A 12412-nucleotide genomic window follows, 5' to 3' on the forward strand; every position below is an offset into this window, starting at 1 on the left:
GATACTTGATAACATTAACAATTAGCTAATCAATTAATCATAAATATTAGTAACATACAAAAAGTGATCATTTATTTCTCATTTTAAGTTGAAGTTCAACAAATGATTCCACCAGACAAAACAAGTCAAATGAGGTGTAATTACTCCTATTTCTAGACTATTGATTAACACATTTTAATTTTCCGGTTAAATTCTTCATGGCTATTAATCGATTAATGATAAATAATTAACATTCCTAATCAAACATAAAGGAGCCTTTATGAATGTAAATGACTTATTGACCAAATGACATGAGTCCTTCATGTTTGTGACAGGTTATGAGAGTGTAGTGACAGTTCAGTGTCACTACACTCTCATAACTTGCCACAAACCTGTCACAAACATGTCTTCCTTCCTTAAAATAGAAAAACATAATTTAAGATTTCTTTTCATCTGACAGCTAAATAACTTCACCTTCACTTAAAAGATAAAAGCTGCTGGTTGATGGTTGGTTTTCTTTGGTGAGTCACACACTTTTATTAACAGAAATAAGAGAGGGCAAATCACTTAAAACCACTGAATTTCAGTCTAAAACCCCCTGATATTTCTGAAACGTGTTATTAATGATTTTAACTTTTAAAAGTGATCTCTACGTCAAACGGAATGAACCACTGTGGTCAGTGGTTGGAAAAAGAATCGTATGCAATCACCAACATCGGCTTCCGTACAAACTAAATGTGACACAGTACGTACACATTTAGCGACACACACCTGTCAGCCAGGCCATAAACCCACCAACCTGTACACACACACACACACACACACACACACACACACACTGTACATGACCCTGCTGATTACCGAGGCATAAACATCAACACCGCTCATCAGTCGAAATCTCACTAACGTCTCTACACTCTGACATCTAAGCTGACTGCTGAAGTGACAGTTGCTGCATTACATAACAGCACCGAAGACCACTGTACCCAGAGAGTAGGCCGACAAATCTGCCTGAATGTAAACTGTGACACACACAGCACAGGACAGACGCAAAAAAGGTACTTATATTAAATCCAGACAAGCTACAAAGCTTTTCTGACAAGCCTGGTCAGGATACGTAGTTAAATAAATGAGTAAATCACAAAATAAATGTAAGTGAGTGGTTATACACAATATCAATAATCCTCTAACATACTGTCATATAAATCCTGCACATTGTATGCAGATATATTGTATGTAGACATGTATAAATATACACTACATTAGACATTAAACAAAAACTAAAATTTCATATCAAAATTAGAATAAATTAAAGTATCACGGTGCAGTATTATCATGGTATTGTTTAAAGATGCTGAACATTTACAAAAAATACTTTAACTTTTACAACTAATGAGCACTTGACTTGTGTATACAGTTATTATTTATGTTATAAGTACACGGAGAGCATTAGGAAAACAGGTTCCTTGGATATGTACACATACTAGGCCAATAAAGCCGATTCTGAAGATCACAGCAGAAATAAACTTTCAGGTTTTGCTGTATTTTCATCCTCAGTGACTTTTAATGTATGTAATAATGTGTATCGTATAGGTTTTCAAATAAAATCACCCATTTATTCATTTAAACCAATTTACAAAATACCTAAAATATATAACAAAAAATGAACAAATACTTTGGTAAAACAGGTTTGGATGTTGGAGTATTGAACAAAAAGTGCAATTAGCTTTAAATGTTTTTAGCTAATGCATATGAAGTCAGAAATTTCACACAGCCCTGACAAAAAAACAAATCACTATCAATCTGAATTAATCTTAAACTACAGTACTCTGCCAGTCAGTGAGGGTAGAGTTTTATGAAAAAAAAGGACAAGGGTTCAAGGTGTGACAAATAAAAGCAGGATTTGATTAAAAAAAAAAAAAAATTTCAGAGTACGTCTTACAGAAAACAATAAATGATTGACCAAATGGTTTAAAATGACTTTGAAGATTCTGAAAATACATCAGTAGAAAGGCCAAAATTGTGGTTCATTTTAGAAATGAAAGTATTTTTGCCCTCATAAAAATGTATTCACACTTATTTGTATTAACCTCATTAAACAGATCTTTCCTCTCAGCAACCTGCTCATAACTTGCTATCCTACTTCAAACCTCGTTCCATTCTTTAATAGTGGATAAGATGGCAGATTTCCAGTGGCACAGAGTTTTCCCACATCCTGATACCATCAGTAAATGGTGCCATGTTTTGTTTTTCTTTATATTCTTACATTAAAATCAACCAGTCATGTTCGTTCTACAAAACAAAATGTGACGTGTGTGCTTATGGAGGCTTGAACCGTCCAATTTCAACCAATTATATCATGACATTAACTGATCTTAAAGTTTTAACAGCGCAGAGCTAAGATAACAGCATGATACCTCAGGTTATGACACGCCCACTTTTCAGCATTAAAATCAAATTCCTGCTGATGTTACTTCCGGCCTGCCTAACCTGTCACGATACAGAAGCTAGATTCTCTCAAAATGCTGTTTCATCTTGACTTTAAGTTCACAAACGTCTGCAGAATAATATAGTTTCCATATAGAGTATATGGAGAGGGGGATCGGGGCTACAGTAGAGCCCTGGTGGACACCGCAGAGAGTTTCTATCCAATCATGAACAGGAGCAGAATTCTACCCTACAGGAAGGTGGAGAGGCAATATGGAGCAGCACCGGAGACGAAACCCAGTGCTCGCGAAAAATGAGAAGACACCCACAACAGCCACTAAAACCAAGACACTCATCACCTTAAGATGAGCCATCTCAGCACTATGAAAAACTGTAGAACCACACTGAAACTCCACTTTAACCAGATTAAAACACCATCACAGCACTGCCAGGACCTGATTAGTAAGCACATGATTTTTTTTTTTTTTTGTAGAAAAAACCTTTAACCCGTAAACAACTATTCCATTTCCTCTGAAGTAGCTTCAGGGTTGTTAAAATCTTCTTTTTATGCTCTGTCAACATGATGATTATTGCATATCGTGTTGTTACAGCTCCAGTTTTCTTATGCATCATTTTCAACAAATTTCCCCATATTAGTATATCTTGACTTTTTCTTCTTGCACTGAAGTGGGTTAAAAAAAAGTGATGACAGAATAGAGGAATATGAGACTTATATACACATCTACAGTACATTTAATACTAATAAACTTTCTCATAGTCTGTGATTACATGTCTGTTTCAATTTTCAAACCACTACCACATGACAATATAAAAAAGACACTTAAAATCTTATTTGTATACATGAGTACTGACAATGTACTGTATACCTATAATAAATACTCAATGATATCTGTTTTTCCTCCTGTCCTTTTTGTAACCTCTCTCTTTCTGATGATTTATTCAACAGTTCATTCAGCATAAGAATATAAGTACTTTTACTTACATTATTTTCAAGTAAACCTTGCCGTAGACAGTGTTCACTATTTTTGATGGAAAATAACTCCCGGGAAACTGTTTCTGGAAAAAACACATCGCTGTTGAGTTTTTGCTTTTTAAAGAAAACTGTCAGTGCTTGTACAAGTGATGGAAGTTGCAGTAGCACATATTTTAATGCTCTAGTAAACAAAACCGAAACTATCTGCATGGCTCGATATCAGTGGCTCAAAAGAGCTGTCTGGTTAAGTACAGCTTTGAATGTAGCTTTATTCAACTGTAATCCTCCGACATTTACAGTAGTTGAAGGTACAATTAAGAATAGGATCATATTTCAATTAAAATGTTAAAATTTGTACAAACACTGGTGCTTATTTGTGTACATGTCTATGCATATACCTGGTATATATGTACTGGAGAAGTATTTTTTAGTATATATGTCAGCAATATACATATATGTCTGCTTTTCGTCTTGTCCTCTCTGTTAATCTTACTTTCACCACTCAATCCACTCACTGATGTCAACAGACAAACAAACAGAGGTGAAAAGTTCATTACTCAAGTAACCAAAATCTTCTGGACAAAATATTTGATATAAGGATGTCAGCTTGGGCTTTGGGAAACACTGGTCAACATTTTTCACCATTTTCTGACATTTCATAGGCCAAACAAGCGATGGATTAATCGACAAAATAATTAACAGATTAAGTGACAATGAAAATAATCGTTAGGTGCAGCCCAACTCACTATCACTGGTGTTGGTTTAACACAAACTATTATTGTCATCATTGATTCATCTGCCAATTATTTCCACAATTAAATGATTTAATAATTTCCCAGAACCCAACATCACATCTTCAAATTGCTTTTGTCCAATCAACAGTCCAAAGCCCACAGACTCTTCTTTGATTATCATAAATGACAAACAAAAGCAGCAAATTCTTACATTTATGAAGCTGGAACCAGCAAATGCTTGAAAAATGACTGAAACGATTAACTTTTAATTTTCTTTTGATCAACTAATTGATTAATCAGTGATCGGTCCATCAAAGTAAAACCTAAAATGACTTTGACTGATGATGATGATGATGATGGAGTATTGTTCAACTGTGATCCTGCTACCTGCACTTGAGTAAAGTCTATAATTGCTTGTTCTTGCGCTCTCTTTTCTTCAGTCTGCACTTCTCATTCATTAATTTGATTCATTTGAGCGACAGTGTTTTTCAAACAGTCGCCCTTGATGCAGCAGTGCAGGTGAACTCTAGTAAACTGTGTCTCCATGCTTTGAGAGTAGTAGGAAAGCTGTGCAGTAGGTTTCTGTGGCAGAGTGACCAGCGGGTGTCTTATCTCCACTGACTGCCAACGGTTTGATTTTAGCCAGTGAGAGGCTTTGAATAGAACAGCATTGAGCAGAAACAGAAACAAAAATAAGAACTAATCCGCAGGGATTACCCCGGCTTACTGCCATTCTTACCCACACACAGCACCTTAACCACACCCCAGTGAAAGGGATGAGGAGGGTTAATGGCGTAAAGATGGATGAGAGGGGAGGGCAAGAAGATAATAGACGAGACCCAGAGTCAGCTGGTGCAGGACAGGTGAGCACAGGTGGGTGGGAGTACAGAAAGGCATGCTGGGAATTCAGAGCAAGGCTTTGTTTTGTGTAAAAGTGAAAGGAACATAAAATCAGTGGCACAAGGTAGTTATGATGGACCCCAGTGCACATAATTATTATGGGTCTTAGTCCTATCTACTAGATGAGATAATGAATTACACATGATCAAATAAATTTGACACCGGACAACATCAACATACATGTTACCACGCAATCAAGCAATCATTGCATCATTGATTGAATTTTCAGTTTATTTATAGAATAAAGCCGTTTGCAACAACAACGATTCATTCTTAAACCGCATTAAATCGTGGTCAACTTCTAAGCTAGTTTAAAAATATAAAAGATTAAATTTAAATGTTGCCCAGAAACTTAAAACTCTGATTTAAAATGTGATCAATTATCAACATTACTTAAACTTGAAAAGGTGTGACATTTAATATGGCTGTCTTTTTTTTTGTTTTTGATGAACTGAGCAAAATGATCAAGTTCCTTGGATAAAGGAAGGAATAAACTCTTCGAACGTACCCCCTTTCTTTCACTCCAGTTGACAATTTGGCCAAGAAATTTTTCTCAACGGAGGAGAAATTTGAGCTTCTTTGGTGGGTCATCATGAGTAGGCTAACTAAGCTAACTAACCTTTTAGCTAGCTAGCAAACAATAGAGTGCCTAATAACGCCCCATCTGGTGTGCCACATGGGACCTAAATTTGGTAAAAAATATGAACAGTAGTCTACGAGGAGAGATTATTTTTGGATTCCATTTGAACTGTGCCACAAATTACACGTATGCTGTTTGTCAATTTAAAACATGATTTTACAAGTCAAGAAGGTGTCAGTTTGTCATAGTTTAGTTTTTTGTGAAACCACTCAGTGAACTACATCTCTAATCTCGCCTAATACACAACACCAACATTAATCTCACTGTCCCTTGTAACATACTTATTACTTGATTTTATCCAGTGACTCCTGGTTTATTAGCTGGAAAGTGAAAGAACAAGCAAGACCCGTTGCTTGTGTGATTACATCCCCGTGAGAAAACACACAGGCATCAGAGTAACGATTTTGGAGGGAGAAAGTCAGGACGTCACTTATCAACTTCTGCGTGTGCAATCTTTCTAATTACATATCTTCACAATCTGATAGTAAAACACCTTCTTATCTTGCAAAATGATCTTTGACAAACGTCATTTATGTAGTTCGTGACACAAGTCAAATGGGATTCAAAATAATATTTGTATGTCACCATTGACTACCGTTCATATTCTTTCCGAAGCACTCATGGTGGTGGGACTTTGTCTCTCCATTAAAGCTTTCTGCTGAGTCATCATGAATTGGCTAACTAACTTTTAAGCTAGCTAGCAGACAATAGAGTATAACGTTTTAAAACAACTTCTTAGCTAAATAATACAACCTTTTGTTTTTTACTTTTTAGCTGACCATTTTTTCTGTTTTTTTTTTGTTTGTTGTTTTTTTTTACTTTTTAGCTAACTAGTAAACAGTGTAACATTTTGTTAACTTTTTTTTGGCTAGCTGGCAAACAATACAATGTTTTGTTTAGGAATATAGGGAAGCCAAAAGTTCATAGTTAAATAGTTAATAGTTCCCCCTTCTTTTATGTTTAGGCCTATTAGGTCCATGGACTTTATTATTTTTTAAATGTATTTATCATAACTTGTGTAAGCAAGCATCTCCATATTGGCTGCACTCTGTTTAATTTGGTTTAAATCACTAAACCTGGATTCACTAAACTGAAATTAGTTTATACTTGTGCAATGGAGCTGTTTAATTTTAAATCCCATTTTACTCATTGTAAACCTAATTCATCTTTGCTGATGCAACATACAATTTGCATGTAATTTTGTTATAGATTAGATCTATTTACCCAAAAACTTAAAATGATGAGTGGGTTGATGGGTTTGGCTTTCTGAGGGCATATATGGCACCAATTTTATTCCATGAGAGCTCTTCTTTGGAGACAGGTGTATTTCAGAGGTGGCAGTCTGGAGGCCTGTTCTCCACCCAGCATTTTGTTGGACTACTGCCTGTCTCTTTCCCCCAATGCAGCTGCACTACCGGAAGTGTCTATATTCACGCCCCTGCATAAAACACCACTTCAGAAGATAAATATAAAACAAACGCACAAACAAAGAGCTAAAACGATTAATCAGAGAACTTGCATGCTACTTGCAGAAGCAGAGTTGAAACAGCCCACACACGCTACAAACTGCAGAACAAAACTTCAGTGATGGATCCTCTTACCTCTTTTGATGGGGGTGTCAGCTGGGGGCACGTCGGGCTCCTCATATTCCATCACTCTCCTGTCAAAACACTGGGTGGCCCTTCACACTCACACACTCACCTCTCACTCTCTCACACACACACACACACACGCACACAAACCACAGACCCAGTCTTGCAATGTCAGTCGGTTTTTTGAACTCCGCCTGCCGCCAAATGCGTTAAAACTAGAGCTCTCATACTACCTGTTGGATGTTCTAGCGCCCGGGCCGGCGCAGACATTTGAAAATATGCACTGCCATCTCGCCTCCTTCCTGTCCCTTACAGCGGCTCCCACAACTCGGTCTTCATCTTCTTCTTCCCCTTACTTGTCCAACAGTACACCTCCTCTTGTGTGGTTGTTTTGAAATAATTTAATTCCCCCCGAGGCAGCAGCAGCAGAGAGGAGAGAGTGCAGCTGGACCGGCCGGCCGTTCACAAGCCGTGCGCCCCGGTCCTCTCCCCCGTCTCCACCCCTCCCCTCCGTGCGCTCTCTGTGCGCCCTGACCGTCCCAGGCTGGAGAGAGTTATGTCACCGGCTGTTACGTAATAGCAGCGGATCGGGTTTTGCTTTGTAGTGCTCAGTTGAGAAATATAATCCCATGTTGCTGCCACAAATTTCCGCCACACTAATCGAGAAAAAACACAATGCATAGAGGGGACATTAAATTCCAGTGCAGGTTTGGCCTTTTCCCTCACGGCTGACTGGGGAGCAACACACTCAACATGTATAAAATCCCTGTACTATAGGCTGCTGGTGTAATTTCAGTGGCTTGTTCAAACCACCTGGAGGGATCTGCGCATGCAGTACATGAGGAGGGAGTTATTTTAGTAATGCTATGCAATAACGCGTTTTAACTGTGGTGGGAGAACAACTGCAGACACAAAGAAAACGATGAATAATCGATGTCTTCTCGGTTTACATCATTGTGGTAAATGCTCCTCTAAGACGCTTACACTGGGTCCAGACATGCTAAACAGCCTATGTGCTGCCAGTGGTGTGATGTAGGCCGACTAAATTTAGTAAAGTACTATACTGACAGCAGTGTTGTAAAAACAAACCCACACATATAAAACATTATATATATATATACACATATACATAACAGCAGACTGTGGTTATCTTATTTTAACAACAAACTAGCTAATGGCAGGTGTGGTATTGTACTCTGTCATCACACTGACCTTTAAACATTAAATGACACCTTTATGTAAAATCCAAATGGTACCACTTTGAAGTCCAGGTAGTTATTCCCACTTAATGGTCAATGGCTGTCATGACAAAGACATTGACAGGTTACATTGCCCTGGTTAAAGGGATAGTTCACCCAAAAATGAAAATTCTGTCATTATCTACTCGAGTGTCTATTAAAGGTCACTGCATGAGTTTCACATGAAAACAATGTCACAATATCTCCCAAACAACTCATGTGAATGGTGACCAATTTTTTAAACATACAAAAACAACCAAAAGACAACCCATAAAATGCCCCCATACTGCTTGTCTGGTGTAATCCAAGTCTCTTAAAAGCCCCAACATGCTGTTCACTCGTGCATGCACGCCATCACACCACACGCACGCAGTTCAAACGGTGTACAAGTCCATCTGTAGTCCAAGCTAGAGATCTATAGTGACGATTTTGGCTAAAAATGATGTGTAAATGACATCTTTCAAATTTTTGGGTGGGTTTTTGATTGGTTGTTTTTTTGCGGTTGAAAGCTGGTCACTATTCAATTACATTGTTTGGGAGATTCTACAATTCTGTTTTCCTGTTAAACTCCAGCAGTGTTTTGTGGACTAACAAAACTAAACCTGACTAAACTAAAACTGACCCTGAATCGGCATGATCATGAGTAGATAATGACTGAATTTTCAGTTTTGAGTGAACTATGCCCTTTAATGCCAACACTTAATCCATCAGTTTACCAGTTTTTCAGTTAAACATTAAAATCACATTTGGAGTTACGTGGTTTTAACTGAACAGGAATGGCATGAAAAATGTAATCAGAAATGTACCTAGTTACTGAAGTTGTCTGACAAACGGAGTGGAGTACAAAGTACAATATTTGTAGATGTACTGGTGCAGAAGTATAAAGAACATAAAACAGAAACACTAGAAGTGCCACAAAGTTGTACTTAAATACAGTACTTGCTCAAATATACTTTGATAAATTCTGCCTGTATATACTTGAGTACAATTATGAAGTTTTGTTTGAATATTTTTGCTACTTTATTCTCATTTCAGAGGCAAATATTGTACTTTTTAGTCCACTACATTTATCTGACAGCCTCTTAAAATAGGAACTGAAATATAAGGATCCACCCCAGTCTACCACAGTATTAAATGCTGGTTACAAATTTATGCATTCATAATTACATTACAATATGTAATACATCTTTGACTGGCATTCTGCTGTATGAGTACTTTTACATGTGACATTTTGCTGATAATATCAATATACTTTTACTTGAGTAAGATTTTAAACTTAGAACTGTTCTAAGAGTTTTTTTTCTCCAAGTAGTTTTGCTACGTTTACTTAAAGGTAGAATATGCAGGATTTGTCAGTTATGGTAGATAGTTGATTGTTGAGCTTCTTTCCTGCATCATCAAATACCAACGCCTTGGGTTAAGGTTGTTTGTTGAGTCTCACCCGAACCATCAACCCAAAGTATTGATATCTGGGAGTGAGACTCAACAGTCTTTTTCCAGAATCACTGATTCCAAGAAACGACACAAACAGCAAAATGATGAAAAATCTGAAAATACATAAAATACAATATTTTGGGGAAAATCCTGTTACTATGCCTTTAAAGTAAATGACAGTTCTGATTTCCTTCAGCGCTGCACTGTGCGAGGCTGTAATCCAGAGCTAGAGGCTTGCAGATGGAGAGGGCCCACAAAAAGCCAGCATTTGATTGGAAAGTTAATCATTAAATCTATAAAATACTTTACAAAACTTCAGCAATGTGCCTATTTTGTTAAATTTCCATAGGTCCCATAGCAATGTTTCTGTCAGGATGCACATTCATATACTCCTCTGCCAAAGGTGACATTTGCCATGAAGCCAGATTTAAAAGATAAGTGGTCACTGTCCAGTCTCTAACAGACACGTCCCCATCCTGTCGAGGGCTTTTTTTAAACAGGAAACAGTGGACAGAGGTTGTTGCAGGTGGTTTTAACTGAAAGCTGAAAACAACTGCGACCACTTCACCCCACCCCCTACTCGCTTCTTCACACCCAACTTGACCACATGACTCTTCAGGGGAAAAGGAAAAATAACTGCTAGTGCTCATTTGTCCTTCATCCACCACAAAAACACACACATACACACCAAGGTTTTAGACCGGTAGCATTTCCATCTGCGCTTAACTGAGGTTAAAGATGTGAGGGGCCCTCAGGACACCACCAAGCCTAGTGTGAGGAGTCCATACACTCAGAAACCACATGTCAGACCAAACAGTGTGAGAACAAGTGTTAAATGCAGTTAGATGTATGCAGGCTTCACAGCTCAAAAATTTGTATACTCACAACTTATAATTAACTGCAAAGCAAACACTTACTCTGCAACACCCGCTAATAAGCAACACTTAAATTCACCAATAATTTAGAGCTTTGGGGCCATTTACATTAAAGCATATGAGTGATATTAAGAAATGCCAGAGACACTTTAATCTGTATTTCAGATACAACAGAAATAATTCATAGATAAGCTGTGACAACAACAGGAAACATTAATAACACAACTGATACATTTTAAGCTTCTTTTTACATCTTTCATGAATCCAGCAGAATTAATTGTCATCTTTGCATCATCTTTACAAGTGTGGCTCAGTCAAATGACTGTTTGGGTGTAATTAACGGAAAAAAATCACAATTTTTTATCTGGATGTCCAGTCAGTGTTGATGGTAAATGCTTAATTGACCAAGAAAGCTGAGTTCTCCTGTTGTGAAATCTGTTGGTTTTCTGGCACCAGCTGACTATTTCAGCTTGGATTGCTGGTCTCAGCCTCTGGATACCCAGCATTTTATCCATCAAAGTATATTAACAGGCAATACATGGCAACATGAGCATTAGTACCAGAAGCTCTGTTGGCACTGCTAATTGAGCAGGCTAAGTAATCTTTCCGGGTCAATATGGCATGCACTGACAAATTTATTGCTTCATTTGATAACGTTCAATCATCATTCATCAACACTGATTGGATAGCCACATTAAAAAATGTGAATTTTCCTATTAAGAGCAGGAGATGTTAGTAAGACACATTAAATATACCGAAAAGCAACAATAAATGTGTGTTCTGAGTTTGGCACACCATAGAAACACAGACAAATTGGGATTATTAAAAAGTAAAACAGTATTATAAGTCTATAAAAGTAGGTCTCAAGATCATGACCAACACTGGAAACGTGTCAACTTTGATGTCTCAGTGTCAGTGTGCCAAAAACCACTACAACCCGAAAACAACCAGAAACCTGGACACTTAGTCGAGGAGCTTTATTGGACATGTCCAGACATGTTTGTGCTACCAGAGCCAGAGGACGATGACAGGTTAGAACTAAGTGAGCGGAAGTGAACTGCTGGGCTGATGTGGACTGATTGTTAGAGAGAGAGAGGGGGGGGGGACGCTGTCTGTTTTGTTCTTCCAACTGTATGTCAACTACAAAGTAAACATTATTACACCAACAGAAAATCTAAATATGTTCCCATGATGTTTAAATTAAACAGTGTCCTCAGTCAACATGTAGTCTGCACAGTTTGAGCACAACTCGAAATGGTGCTTTCATTGCTTTCAGTTGTGTGTCATAAGCGTGCTCTTTAGCTTCATGTTGTGTAGTCGCAGTCGCAGACATCTCTGTGATGTGGACTGTGTTACTTATTTTGGCATATTGTGGCATGCCCGTCTCTGACTATACAAACCTGCTCAGATTGTCAGAGTGTGAGATAAACCAGCCTCTGAGCAACATGACAACTGGTATCATCATGTTTCTGGGTTTGTGTCCGTTGTGTCTCCATTGTGAGGCATGGTATTCTCATGGCATGCAAGTCCACACCTCATAGTCAAATATAACCACATCAGCAACCCACATATGAAGATCTAAATTAAAATATGGAAATA

The 12412-nt window shown here is 37.8% G+C and overlaps 1 protein-coding gene across 1 annotated transcript in view; it reads right to left on the reverse strand.

Moving 5' to 3' along the window:
* Window positions 1–7333, reverse strand: part of rorc (RAR-related orphan receptor C) — a 33411-nt gene extending 26078 nt beyond the window's left edge. Inside the window, exon 1 of the mRNA XM_084726824.1 lies at window positions 7276–7333. Within this exon, the coding sequence (XP_084582950.1) occupies window positions 7276–7327 (52 nt within the window). The 5' untranslated portion in view covers window positions 7328–7333. The remainder of the gene's footprint in view (window positions 1–7275) is intronic.
* Window positions 7334–12412: the final 5079 nt, after the last annotated feature.

This window comes from Lutjanus erythropterus, chromosome 9 (assembly GCF_056507025.1).
Source record: "Lutjanus erythropterus isolate fLutEry1 chromosome 9, fLutEry1.hap2, whole genome shotgun sequence".
Lineage (NCBI taxonomy): Eukaryota > Metazoa > Chordata > Actinopteri > Lutjaniformes > Lutjanidae > Lutjanus > Lutjanus erythropterus.